This window comes from Chelon labrosus (genome assembly GCF_963514085.1).
Source record: "Chelon labrosus genome assembly, chromosome: 8".
NCBI lineage: Eukaryota > Metazoa > Chordata > Actinopteri > Mugiliformes > Mugilidae > Chelon > Chelon labrosus.
The window spans coordinates 6,364,891-6,379,296 of record NC_140358.1 but is presented as its reverse complement, the minus strand read 5'-3'; the positions used below and the strand labels follow the sequence as shown (position 1 = coordinate 6,379,296).

At 41.7% G+C, this 14,406-nt stretch overlaps 1 protein-coding gene across 1 annotated transcript; it reads left to right on the top strand.

Annotated features, from left to right (window-relative positions):
* Nucleotides 1-988: 988 nt before the first annotated feature.
* Nucleotides 989-13,125, top strand: gpc2 (glypican 2). Its single transcript, XM_084550214.1, has 11 exons — nt 989-1,748; nt 3,230-3,388; nt 5,213-5,347; nt 6,641-6,816; nt 6,923-7,003; nt 7,825-7,990; nt 8,696-8,826; nt 9,627-9,773; nt 10,491-10,627; nt 12,103-12,275; nt 12,409-13,125. Exons 1-11 carry the CDS (start codon nt 1,577-1,579, stop codon nt 12,684-12,686), a joined length of 1,755 nt encoding a protein of 584 aa, XP_084406340.1. The 5' UTR covers nt 989-1,576; the 3' UTR covers nt 12,687-13,125.
* Nucleotides 13,126-14,406: the final 1,281 nt, after the last annotated feature.

The following is a 14,406-nucleotide window of genomic DNA, read 5'->3' as shown; positions in this document are numbered from 1 at the left end:
ATAAAATAGACACTACCGTTCTCTATGCTGTCAGTATTTTTTCAGTTGTTCTGGAGGTTATTAGTGCATTTTCTTAACGCTGTGTATTGATAGGACCTGCAAGATCAAATTCAGGAGGATCAAAACAGTATTTAAACCGCACATTGTGCATCCAGAAGCTACACCTCAACGAATGAACCTGAACAGAACTCACACTAGATCATTGTCATTATACGGCTCCATTTTGCTTGTTTGATGCAACCTTAATCCGCTGCATCTCTTTTAAAGGGTGACAAAATTTATGAGACATTCATGAAAAGAGAGAAAATGCAAACTGTCTTGTTCAGTGTCACACTAAAGCAAGTCTCCAGGAAAAACATACAGTAGGTGATTAGGTCAAGGTGCCAACCCAGCTAACCTACAAACAGGTTACCCCATTTTAGGTCCTACCCACCAGTCTGGGTTTTATGGTAGTCTGATGAGACTGGCTACATTTATATGGACAATATTTCTTAACCCACCTGGAGTAAAGTGGTTTTGGCGCTTGACACATTGACAACACTGACACCCTGCCAATTATGGTTTCATTCAACTTTTTAAACACTAGTTTTGACTTCTGGTTGTTTTGCTACTGACAGCTTTCTGTCCCTCCTGGACAGTCAGTCAGAGACAAACGATCCGGTCAAGTATCTGCGTGGGTATTAGGCAACATTATTTTCCTACTGAATAAATTATCAAATGTTTACACCACCCCTTTCAATCCGACTGATGTTTCCTTCTGATTGCGTTAGTCTGTTTCAACTGAGGAGATAACAAGAGGCCTTTTCATTTTGATTGGAATATTATTATGATTACAATATAAACTAAGACTTCATTAATCAACAAGGGGAAAATCTAGGAAGATTATTAGTGGAATTATTAATAGAATACTATCGTTCATGTTAATGCAGCCATTGAACTAACGCTTCTCTCCTTGAGAATAAAAACATTAGGCTGCAACAGGACCAAAAAGCAAAACTAAAAACATTATTTTGCAACATAAAGCACTTTCTCACCCATTATCCAACCTGAAACACTGAAATAAACAGCACACAAGAGGGACAAGAAATTATGTCAATTTTCTATGAATTTATCTACAAAACCTCTTAGGAGTCTTACGGACCGTTATCTTTTATTTTGAAACTAAGCTCTTTTCCGGTATTCCCGTGGCGACTACGGCGAATTTGACACACTTGGTTTGTTGGATGATGCTGTGGGCCGGGAGTGCCTCATTCACTATCCCTTCATATAAACGTGCAGCAGCGGGTCTCCCAGGAAGGACAAATTAACCGGACACGGCCGATGGAGACATATGTGTGATGTTTATTCACAGCCCGGATGTTCATTGTACTGACTGGATAAAACTATGACCGCTTTAGACGGCTGACAATTTGGGATCCTGTGACTCTTTTTTTTTTTTTTTTTTACTTTTGCATCTCAGCCGGGCAGTCATTTATTTATTTATAAGCTGCTGCACCCACAGTTTTTTTTTCTCTCTCCGTAAAGCCATCCCTTTTACCGGTCTCTGTTTTTTCCCCATTTTCCCCCTGCATTGAGGATGGATACCCGGCTGTCTTTCTCAAGGTGCCGGCTGCTGTTGCTGCTCTGCACGGTCGCTGCCCTGTCCCGGAGCCCCGTGGCTGCTGCGGGGAGGAGCTGCTCTGAAACCCGGCAGGTGTACGCGGAGAAGGGGTACAGCACGGGCACCGCTCCGCTGACTCAAATCTCCGGTAAGATCTATCTAGCTCTACATCTAGGGATAAATTAAACCACCAGACACTTCTTTAGACTCAGAACAACCCTATCACATTCTGTTACACAATACAGCGTTCATTTCACAATAAAATTCAAGAGAAGGTGTCCTTGCAGAAACGTAGACGCCTGCTCTGGTTTTCCTCAGCAGGGACACAAATAACATTAAGGTCAGTGTAAACTCACTGCTCAGCACCACAGATACTCCATGCATCACAATAAAGTAATATCAAAAAGTACAAAGGTGGCTTCAAACTCACTAAAAAACCCCCAGAGAGGTAGTGCTGGGGCATCGTGGTGAGGGGTTTCCTCAAGAGGAAACAATGCAGTGTGGTTTAAAACAAATTACACCCGCCCCCTCCTCCCCTATGTGCGGTTTAAATGGGATGATTAAGGGGATGAGCAAATTGCCAACACCGGTGCAACAAAGAACCTCGCCCTTAATTAGTCTTTGCCTACTGGCTCACTGTTAAATCCCTGCATGTACCCGTAGGCTCTGTTCACTGGTGATAATCTTATCTCCAGAATAAAAAGATGCCATGTGGATTACAAACACGATAATTTGAAGTTTTGTTGAAGGTGGGGGGATAAAGAGGAGGAGTAGTAGTTGTACTTCTTGGAGCTTTAGCTGTAAATCAGTGAGCAAATGTGTCTGCGACCCAGACCTGGAGCTTGGCACGAGCAAAAGTAATTAATGTATGTTTGCAGAGAATTTATTTCATGGCAATTTAGCCCCGTGTGGGAGACAACTGCGGAATTGATTGATTTTATGTGTGTGTGCGTTGGGCTATCACTGCCTGAGTCTTGGCTCACTGTCCCGTGGGCCAGGGGAGCAGATGGCCGGGAAGAGTGAAGGATGAAGGATGAAGGGAGGCAGTTTAGAAATGGAAATAGAGGGATGATAGAGGGCTAATAGTGAGACACACAGAGAGAACAAAAGAGGCAGAGAGGAGCATCAGTCAGGGTGGAGTTGGGAAGGAGACTTTGGGAAGCAGCAAAAGCCGTAATATTCATGTCTGTTGTAAATTTATAGAAACAAAGAATCCAAACCTTTTCTACATTTCGGGTGCTGTGTGTTGTCCCCCTCCTCCTGGCTGTCGTTTGCATATATCATTACCTCGGACATATCAAAGACACGACCTGAGCTGACAAAGAAAGACAGATTGAAGCTGAATAATTCATGCAGGGAAATTACAATTTTCTATCACACCATTATCTTTGATAAGATTTCCCCACTGAATACACTGATGAGTGGAGGAATTGACTTTCTCCCTAAAAACATCTGCTTTGACCAGATAATGGACCTGCTGACATTACTGAGAATCGGCCTCTGTCTTTGTTTGGGTATTAATAATACGCCAGAAACCAGGAATACTGTACACACAAAAGCATATCATTATATATACCATGTGTACATAATGTGTCATCAGTCCTAACCTTGTTTTCTGTTTTGGTCCAGGTGAGCACCTGCGGCTCTGTCCTCAAGACTACACCTGCTGCTCCAGTCAGATGGAGGAGACGCTCGCCCTCCAGAGCGAGAGGGACTTCCTCAAAGCCACTGAGGAGAACAGCCAGTTCCTCTTGACCACCTTTACTCATAGACACCGCAAGTTTGATGGTGAGTGCGTGACTCAGACACTTCTGCAGCTACTAATCCTTGTTTTAATGAGAACATTATCTGGTTTGAAATTGATTAAAATATATAATTATTCTTACTGAAACTACAGAAGGAACACTTCAGTGGAAAAAAAGGAACACAAGCTGCACTCTGCTTCTCCTCGCCTCACCCTTCTTATCTTCTGAGTTAAAAGCAGAGAGTGACAGCTTATTAAGGACCTCCGACTGCACAGCTCCACTTAGCTAGTCAAATATCTGAGCAATAAAATTGACTTCAAGACACTGAAAGTGCAGCACTGCATTTATTTTTTCAGATATCCTTGTAGCTGTTACTTATTAATTCCAGTAATTTGTTTTTAAATATTAATTTCATGAAGGTATGGAGCTTAAGTTATTATAAAATAATGCCCACTGCTGAAGCAGCAAAGCCCAGATAGTCTCTAGTGTGCACTAAGCCTACATTTTCTACATTGTAACTCTACAGTTTATTTGATGCTGCACTCTATAAACCTTGTAGTTGGGAAGTCAAAACTTTAAATTACATCAAACATCTGTGGATTCTATACATACACAGCTGAAAACACATTTTAGCTTCATGTTTGTGTGAAGGGTGGCCATTTATTGAAATACATACACAACTGTTCAAAGCAGTTTTCTAAATACAATACACTTGAAGTAAAGCTGACAACAGTCTTAAAGTCTGTGTAAAATCAATATGTTTTGTTTTGAACTTTACGTCACCTATATGTCACCTATGTCCCAGTATCTGGCCCAACACTGACAAAAAAAGTAATGTTCTTAAAATCTTGTAATTTTTAGGAAAACACACAAAAATATTTATGACTTGTACAGCAATTAAACACATATTAACCTTGCATCCATTTTTTTTTTTGGCATTGGAGCTGACCAATCACAGCAGATTTGGCTTTTTACAAGAAGAACACCCTTCCCAGCTCTGTTTTTACAGAAAGCACTCTGCTAGCCACTTTATGGGGATGTTACTTTATTAATGTTGATACAGTTCAAGCAAATATATTGGACCGGAAAGTAGAGAAGCTGTATTTGTGTGTAAGCTGCTGTCTTGGAGATTTGGACAAAAAAAAATGCAGAAATCCATGCTTTATTTTTGTTTTCTTGGATTTTTCCAAGTCAGAGATTGGAATGCCAATTGAACATATTCTCTCTGGTAAACACACAAACTCCCCTCCACTGAAGGCTTCCTTTTAAAAATTAATGAACAGTTGGCCCAAGCACAATGACTCATGATGATATCACTTTGACATCACCACGGTTATACAGAGATAAAGAAGACATTATAAAACCATTTCAAAGGCTGGGTAAGACTAACCGTGACCTGTAAATTAATCGCTTTGTGTAAAATATATTGAGTGCACCTTTATGTTTTTGGAAACCTAAGCAGCTTTGATGATTGTATTTGATTTGTATTTGAGAGAATTTAGCCCTCGTTGTTTCAGATCGGGTACATGTGATTGCAGGTTTGGAGGAGCCTCAGCACGGAGCTGAATTTACACTTTCTCCTCCTGACGCCGTTGGATTGCTATCACCTTTTTTTCCTTCTCATACTGTTATATAATGTATGTGATGAGTCATAGAAAGGCGCTTAAAGAGTGGGAGACTGACTATGAGTCCAAAAGATGGATTTTAAATAGAGTCGTGCATCAGTGTACAGGATCTGATGGTAGTGTCTTTAAGCAATGGGAGGAGGGTTATGGATCGCCTACGTAGAAACCTGGCTGAGATGTCGGAAAAAGAATGTAGATGACTGATATTATATGTAATCTTTGCCTTTCCTGCCTCTTTGCAGAGTTCTTCAGAGAGCTTATAGACCTTTCTGAAAAGTCTATGAACCAGATGTTCACCAAGACCTACGGCCGCCTCTTCACACAGAATTCACACGTCTTCCAGGAACTGTTTGTGGAGCTTCGCAGATATTATTCTGGTTGGTTTGATCACTTTTTTATCCACATTGCCTGAGGCTCATGTATTTAGATGGCCTAATGATTTTTGCAAAGCAGCCCCAGCTGGGTTGGATCTTCCATATAAAACAATGATTTTAAGGAAGTTCCTATGGTTTAATGATCTAACACACATAAAATCGAATGAAGTAAACAAACAACAAACAGGAATAGATAGACAGATTGAAAATCTTTCCATGTTTTGTTGTATTCAGTTAAAATGGAAAGCTAACAATCAAATTTCAGGACACATTATTTCAAGGGATCCACCTGGTTGTTTTACTTTACGGTGGTTACCACCACCACCATGAGGAATGAATGACTGCAGAGAAATGTTTGGCAGTCATCTGGCTAAAGATAGTGAAGTAGTCTGGTGAAAAGCTGCACTAATTCCTTGCTGCACTGACAGTTTAGTGTAGTTCTATAAGTCCACCTCCATATTGTGGTAAATCCACAGCAGCTCAGGACAGCAGTAAAGAGGCAGCTTTGTCTTTGGAGGAGTATTGAAACGCCAGGAGGAATTGCAGGAAAAAAGAGAGAGAGAATCGGATTCCCACGGATGCCAGACAGTTTCTATTTCTGCTCCGGATTGCTGTGTTTTGGCATGACAGCCGCTCGCTGGAGAGTCCATCTGCAGGCTGTTGCTGCTTAGTCAACCTGTCTTTGTCTGCCAAACAGCCTGAATGGCTAATTTGAGGCCGTATAGTAGACGACAGATTGGAGAATCACAGACTGATTCTGTACAGACACTGACAAGCACCCAAGCACACTTAAAGGAAAGAAATCAGATATAATACTCGAGAGTTGAACATTTGTCATTCAATGTTGTGCCAGGAAACCTTGAGTTCTGGTATTTATGTGGATGTTGTTTTGATACAAACCACCCACCTAAACACTGATGAAGCCCCCATGGCAAAATGACTTGCCGACGGCAGCAACCTCCCCCAGCAGAACAAAACACAGGAAGACAACAAAGAGCTCAAGGCCTCTAAATGCTCCAGATCTTGTTTGGGATCTGTGGATGCAGTGAAAGAAGCCCAAACTATGGAGGCCCCACCCTGCAACCTGCAAGGATTTGCTGATGTAGAAAACTGTAGAAAAAACAATACAATGGTCAAGTACTGACAAATCCTTTTTCAGTTCTTTCCTCCTTGACAAAACTTGAAACTTCATACATATCTGTCAGCAGTCAGGCAAAAAACACTGCAGGCAATAACATGCCTTGGATGAAAAAAAAAAAACTGTATTATGACAAATGGCTACTCTTTCACCCACAGGCGGTAGCGTCAGTCTGACGGAGGTTCTCTCAGATTTCTGGTCCAGACTGGTGGAGCGCGTCTTCTCTCTGGTCAACCCACAGTATCAGTTCAGTGAGGACTACCTGGAGTGTGTCAGCAAACACGCTGAACAGCTGCAGCCATTTGGGGATGTGCCGCGCAAACTTCGTGTACAGGTGTGTGTGTAGTGAGCCATGACACCATATGTAACTATAACAAATCAGCTAGAATGATAGTGGGTTATAATATGTGACTGATCTTACTGTCATATTTGGTATTCAGGTATCGAGGGCATTCATCGCAGCCAGAGCGCTGTCTAAGGGCTTGGCCACTGGTCGGGATATTGTGAATAAAGCAACAAAGGTGAGTGGTTTCTATTCAGCACCCCTCATACTCATCTTGAAGGACACATTTAATCAAGGATAGTGGTGTTCCTCTGTTCATTGGCAAGGGACCGTACCCTTCCTACCCTGTATCAAAAAATAAATAAAATAAAAAAGACTACTGCCAACAACCACATACACCCATCAGGCATAACATTGTGACCACCTTTTGCCTCCAAAATAGTTGTGACCCATCAGAGAATGGACATGGGCCTTCTGAGGATGTCCTGTGGTGTCTGGCTACAGAATGTTGTTAGTGGGGGCCTTTGGGTCCCATGAGTTGAGTGTAGGGGAGGGGCCTCTGTAAACCATCCCACAGATACTTGATCAGTTTGGGATCTAGTGAATTTATCAGGCTGCATCCTACTGGGGATGGCTGCTGCCATCAAGGAGTGTCATTGCTATGGGGTGGGGGTGCCTGGTCTGGTCTAGGTGGGTGGTACATGTCTAAGTAACATCCACATGACTGCCAGGTCCAAAAGTTTCCCAGCACAACATTGGGTTGTCACAAGATGCTCAATGTAATTTAGTTCTCCTGTCAGTGGTTTTAATGTTGTGGCTGATTGGTGTATACTGTACATGTAGCTCTGTTAAATCTGCCTTGTTTAACCACATTAAATTATCAACATAATTATCAGTGTTATGTATGTCTTTTGTCAGCGCATCATAGTTTCTGGTTCTCTCACTATGGCTGACTTTCAGAGCTGCAAACATGGAAAGATTTTTTATTTAGTAGCAGTAATAATGGTTACACTGCATTCTCTCATTAATCCTTTCCCACCCACCGTTTTGTTTTTTCAGTTGACTGCAGACTCAGAGTGTGTGCGCGGCCTAATGCGTCAGTGGTACTGCCCGCTGTGTCGAGGCATCCCCTCCCTGCGGCCCTGCCACTCCCTGTGCCTTAATGTGATGAAGGGCTGCTTAGCCAATCAGGCTGACCTGGACACCGAATGGAACAATTTCATTGGTGAGTGAAGGGAAGAGGTGGGCTTTGGGAAGATGGAGCAAGGCATTCTGATACGTTGTTCACAAAATAGGACAAGGTCTAGGGTATATTTCCTGAATTAATTAGCAATAAAATCATAAAAATATAAGCTACCCCTTTTTACTGTATTTTGAATTATTGCTATTCTTATTATTAAACAGAATATATCTTAAAGTGTAATCACTATATTGTGCCCCGTCACTCATTTAATTTCACTTCCTTTTCCCCTAATGAATTCCTCCTCCATTAATCATTCATGCCTCTCTGCCCCTTCACAATTGATCTGTCTTCCCGTGTTTCCTTTCCCCTTTCATCAAACCCATACATTCCCCCCATTTTTTTCATGTGCAGTGCTTCCACTTACTTTCATCACTCCATCCATGACTACTGCACTCAAATGCATCTTCTATACCCTTTTCTCCAACCACCATTCTTCTCTGTTTTTCTATTTAATGACAGTTTGCTTCCTGATCTTGCTAAACACCTCCTAAAGAAATGCAAATTGAACCCTTTTAGCTTGTTTGCTAGTGAGAGATTCTAGGCAGAGGGAACCATTTATCAGGGTGTACAATAGGCCACCTATAGAGAGGTTTTCTTTGCATTTGTTACCAGACAATGAGACCTTAGTGATTGGAATCATAGCTAACTCTACCCACCGACCATCGTTGTCTCTCTGTCCTCTATCAGATGCTCTGTATCAGGTTTCAGAGAAGTTGGAGGGGCCGTTCAACATAGAGCTCGCAGCCGACTCCGTATCAGTCAAAGTGTCAGAAGCCATTATGCACATGCAGGAAAACAGCGTCGGGATCTCCAGTAAGGCAAGTAAAAGAGGAACCAGCAGACTATGAAGAGATGAAAAGGAAAATGAAATGAACATCAATGCGTTTTTTATTTATTTTTATTGCTTTGCCAGATTTCTGACATTTTACAGAACCTTTAAAATTACATAGAACAACAACATCAGTAAAACTATTACAAGTCAACGCTTTAATCTAAATTAGTGTTTAATTTTAATCTTCTCAGTGAGACAGGATGCAGTTGAAATGACAGGAATTATTCACAGAGAGCTCTACAGCCTCACAGTATGATTAAAACATGGCAGACGTCCCAGGAGCGAATCCATCAGAGACACCCACGTCTTGTAAGAAACAGAAAAGCTCCTGGTGTGAGGTGACAGCACTCGCTTTAAGGAACAGGCAGTGCTCTCCTTTACAGGCAAGCTTTGTGTGGTTGCAGCCTCTTACAAACACAGTGACTTTAGAAATATTTCAGCTCTGTTTCTATATATCGTTCTTTTACAACATCTAGACTCTGGTTTCCTGGTAGCTAGGCAGCTGACTCAGATCTAAAATGTAGTTTAAAAACAGCACAGATGACTGAGATTTCTGCAGAGAAAAATATGACGACAATAAAGATTACTATCTGGACACATATTACTAAGCCATGCCCTAGATTATTTAAACTCAGCACATTATTTTAAGGCATGTTGAAGGAAAGTGTGCGCAATAAAAATTGGGTATTTTAGAGCACGTCATGACAATCTATTTCTTTGATGCAGTGTAAAATCCTTGATAAACAGCTGTCAGCATGGCTAATTCTGTGCTGTTGTTTACCTTAGGTGTTTCAAGGTTGTGGGAGCCCCAGGCCGGCTCCAGCCAGGTCCAAACGCTCACCCAAAGAGTCAGGGGGCAACTGGAGGCCCTTCCGCACCTACGCCACTGAGGAGAAACCCACCACTGCTGCAGGCACCAACCTGGACCGATTGGTGAGAAAGAAACAGCAGAACATTCCAGCTAATCACTAACTTGGGTGGTGTTCAGTGCCCGGATTTAGAACCTTTGAACAAAAATCTGACAATCAGGAGAAAATGAAAACAAATTACTGCAGGTGAGAAAACCAAAACAATGAACTAAGAGACACTGAAACCCTCCACTGAAGGGGATTGCTGCTGAGAGTCAATTATCAGTGGGTTCTTCATGACAATTACACAGTGGGTGCATATGTTCACATAAAAATACTGACTAGCAAAGCATCAGTCCAGACCTTGGAACAACAAGGAACAACACACCTAAGGATCTCATGGAGCAGGACAAGACACGGGGCACTAAAAGATTTTTTTAAATACTTTGGGAGAGAACTCAGACTTGCTTGGGCTGTGTTTCAGGTTCAGTGCAGAAATCAAAAAGATGACACAACACTAAAAAGTAAAGTGTTCAGCAGTTAGCACCCAGCAGAATGGTCTTGGAAAATATAAGTGCTTGAAAAAGCTATGAAACGAAAAGCCAAGGTGAAAGGAAGAGGGCAGTAGGTATTAATATCTATTTATAAGACAGCTGACCCACAAGCAGTGTCATGTCAGTTTTGCACTTTGCCCTGAATCAGCACTGCATCTTCTCTACGCTTCCTCCAGCCAGCCACACAAAACAAGGATACTTTAAAACCCTGTCTGAGTCATCGCCGATTTCCTTACACCTCCACACAGGTTACCGAGCTGAAGGAGCGACTGCGGCCCATGCGGGGCTTCTGGGTGTCCCTCCCACACACCATCTGCAACGATGAGAAGATGGCTGCCGACGTCACTAATGAGGACCGCTGCTGGAACGGACAGACCCGGGGGAGGTGAGCAAGATCAGAGAAAAGGACTGGGAGTGGAGGGGGGGCTCAGTGTAGGCGGAGGAGGAGGGAGCGAGTTAGTGATGCTGCAGAGGTGGAAAGATGCAACAGATGGAACTGAGTTTATTAAATTTTTGCCTCCACCAGTCACCCACATGCTCGCTGTGTGGGTCTGCTTGCTTTTATTCAGGCAGATACAGCCAAACAGCAGGAGTCAGGGCTCATGTAAAGAGACTGTGGAGTCCTGTGTGTGAGCGAGCTACAGAGAAAAGAAAAATGTGTCTGCGTAATGGTGGATTTGATGTCTTATGATGTTTCAGTTTGTATAAGTACACCCACCTCAGCAGCTATGATCATAAAATAGGACTGTAACCATTTTGTACAAAGTAGGCCATAGTGTTTTGGTTAATTAAATAACCAAATTTATTGTTCAAGAGGTAAAATGTCCTTTAGTCTTATTCATGTCCGTTATTCACATTAGTTTTAAGAAAATGTCATGCTGCCAGATAAAACTAGTTGTTACATTGCAGTTATTACGAACTGAGTTCCCATAAAGCCGTCCAATAGTTGCGGAGACATTTTGCTCTGAACCAAAAATGTCAAACTGATCGTGGGATTCAAATTCAGACGCGGTTCATTAGAATTCATCTTCTGGGAACAACATGGCGATTCATCATATTGCTGTTGAGAAATTTTAACAAGAATGTTCACACGCCTGTTTGGTGCTGGGTTGAGTTTTTAGAACATTTCCACAGAAAAATGACACCCCTGAGAACAGCAAGAGGGAATAAATCACTGTAGTTGCAGGCCAGAAAGAAGCTCCTATCAGTCCTAGGTTGAGTGAAACTGCTGCTGAGGGACAATTACACCGATCAGGCATAACCTCTCTGACTCATCAGAGAATGAACATGGGTCTTCTGAGAGTGTCCTGTGGTGTCTGGTAACAGGATGTTGTTAGTGGGGGCCTTTGAGTCCTGTGGGTTGAGGGGAGGGGCCTCTGTGGATCATCCCACAGATACTTGATCAGTTTGGGATCGAGTGAATTTGGAGGCCAGGTCAACACCTTGTGCTGTTCTTCATGTTTTTTGAGTTGCTCCTAAAGCGTTTTTGTGTGTGTGTCTGTGTCAGGCTGCATCCTGCTGGGGATGGCTGCTGCCATCAAGGAGTGTCATTGCTTTGGGGTGGGGGTGCCTGGTCTGGGTTGGTGGTACATGTCTAAGTAACATCCACATGAATGCCAGGTCCAAAAGTTTCCCAGCAGAACATTGGATTGTCAGAAAATTGTCGCAGTCAGATAACTGGATACAATTCAAAACATAGATTATTACAGTTTGTCCTTTGATATTTAAAAACGCTTTGATCTTCTTTTCTCATATTGCAGCGATTCTTGGCAGATATTATGTTTCTCCTACTTATAAACATGGATAGTTAATGCTAAAACTATGCTACATATGTAAATGCCCCCTTGTGTACTTGTTCAGGTACCTTCCAGATGTGACAGGAGACGGACTGGTCAGCCAGATCAACAATCCTGAAGTGGAGGTAGACATTGCCCGTCCAGATGTGAGGACCAGACAGCTGATCATGGAGCTGAGGGTGGCGACCAACAAACTGCGGCACGCTCAGAGCGGACAGGACATGGACTTTGTGGACAGTGAGTGTTTCTGATTGACAAAATTGACCTAATTATGTATTGATCCGAAAAGCAGTTATTGATAATGTGATCATCGTTAATAAATATAATAAATAATATGTAACTTAATATGTAATCTTCTTCCTTGTTTCAGGTGAGGAGGGCAGTGGATCAGGGGGTGGAGAACAGGGTGAAAGGTACAATGATGATGGGCCAGGTTATGGGCCTTACTCACCACCCTATAGCAAACCTCCACGTAACACCGCCTCCAACCCCGCAAAGCCTCCTCGAAGCCGAGACAAAAATGGGTCCAAGTGGAACAGAAACAACGGCCAGGGACGAGTCCGGTCTGCAGCCAGTCTGCTCTCCTTCTCCCTGGTTCCTTTGTTGTCTTTGCTTTTTATGCTCGCTGTTGCCTCCATGTGGAGATAGCTGGTTATTACAGTCTGGAGGTGAATTTCTCTGTTATGCTGGAGTCTTAAGCACATTACGAAGAAAAACAAAAGTCATTCCATTTGGTTACACCAGCAGAAAAAAAGATAAAACAGGCTAATTTAGCAATAATCAAAAACCTGTTTACAGCACTAAATAAATAGGTTACACTGAATAATTTTTCCTACTCCCTAAGCAACAAAAAAGACACATTATGACACATTGATAATCACAAACAAAACCTAATGAGTACTGCCATTTTCTAGTGCCATTTGTGAGATGTTTGACCTATTATTCTGAATGGTGGGCTGTGCTGGAAGTCTTTGGAGGACAAAAGGAACAAATGTTTTGTAACATCAAGTAAATTAGCAGCTTGTTTGGGTGATTGAGCTGATGGTCTGGTGGTCGGTGAGCTAGAGATTAGTCGTACAGTTCATTTCTGTGTAGCTGCGATGAGCAGCAGCTGATTTGATCTGAATGTATTTGTTTGCTGCCGTTTTGACTGAATTCCTTTTATTCATTCGATTTGTTTTCAGTCTAGCCACGGTTCATTTTGTTCATTTTTCATGTAATGATTTCATTTACCCACTGGATTAGCCTTTAGCGTTTTGTCTGAGAACTTAAAAAAAAAAAAAAAAAAAGAATGGCAAAAGCGTGACTCTGGATGCCAAACAAAGAGCTGTTTTTGAATGTAAAAAGCTCAATATAATTTGGGTTGGTTATATTAATGTAATATATTGATATTTTCTAATTTATTTGTAATGTTATGTATTGTCTTTCCTATATTTTTAAGGCAAAGGTTGTGTGTTTTATCTTCTAATAGAAGTCTGTCTTTAGCTGTCTCTGGTTAAAAAAAGAAAGGAAAGTTATGTTTTATCAGGTGTAGTTTTAACCAGAGATCGCTAAGGAGCATCATGTGTGGAAGTGTGTGTGCGTGTGTCTGTATCAAGGTTTTATATTGTTTGTTATATGTTTGAAGTTACGCTTCATGTTGAGACGGCGTTGGGACATTTTTAATAGTGAGCTTTTCTACTTATTTTTCCTTAAAGCAACAAGAGATGATGAAAACAGTGAGTGAGCTCAAGATGTGACGTAACATTGGATTGGATGGTTACAAAAAGACAAATGATGTCAAGAGCTTAGAGAAGGTGGCTCTTAATTTTCATTTGCTGAATGTGTTTTAATGAAGAAGAGATCAAGAATATTCAAGAAGAAGATCAAAGCGGAGTTTGAAAGGATCAGTGTGATATTTTGGAAGATATGCTTATTTACTTGCAGAGAGTTTGATGAGAGGATTGAATCATCCAGCAGGTGATTAGCTTGGCCTAGCATAAAGACAGGAATTAAATGAATTCATTTTCTTATTTAAAAAGTAGAAAAAACTGTGTGTGAGAACAACAATTTGCTGGTATATATATGTATTTTTATTTCATGGTTGGCAGCCGTTGCCCTCTAACCACTTTAAACTGGTCTCGGCCTTCATAACACAGCTAGGCAACAGTTGCTGTGCTGTGTGAATGTCCGCCAACAAATTTACACTTCAGTTTTAGTGTATTAAACATTGTGCTAAATAAGAAGTAGCATGTTAGCACTTGTATTTTGTTGGGACTGGTTGGTCCATGTTGTTACTTCTTAGCAAAACCAGACTAGTTGTTTATCCAGTTCCAGATTTTATGCTAAATTAAGCTAATCAGCTGCTAGCTCCTGGGACAACTTAACT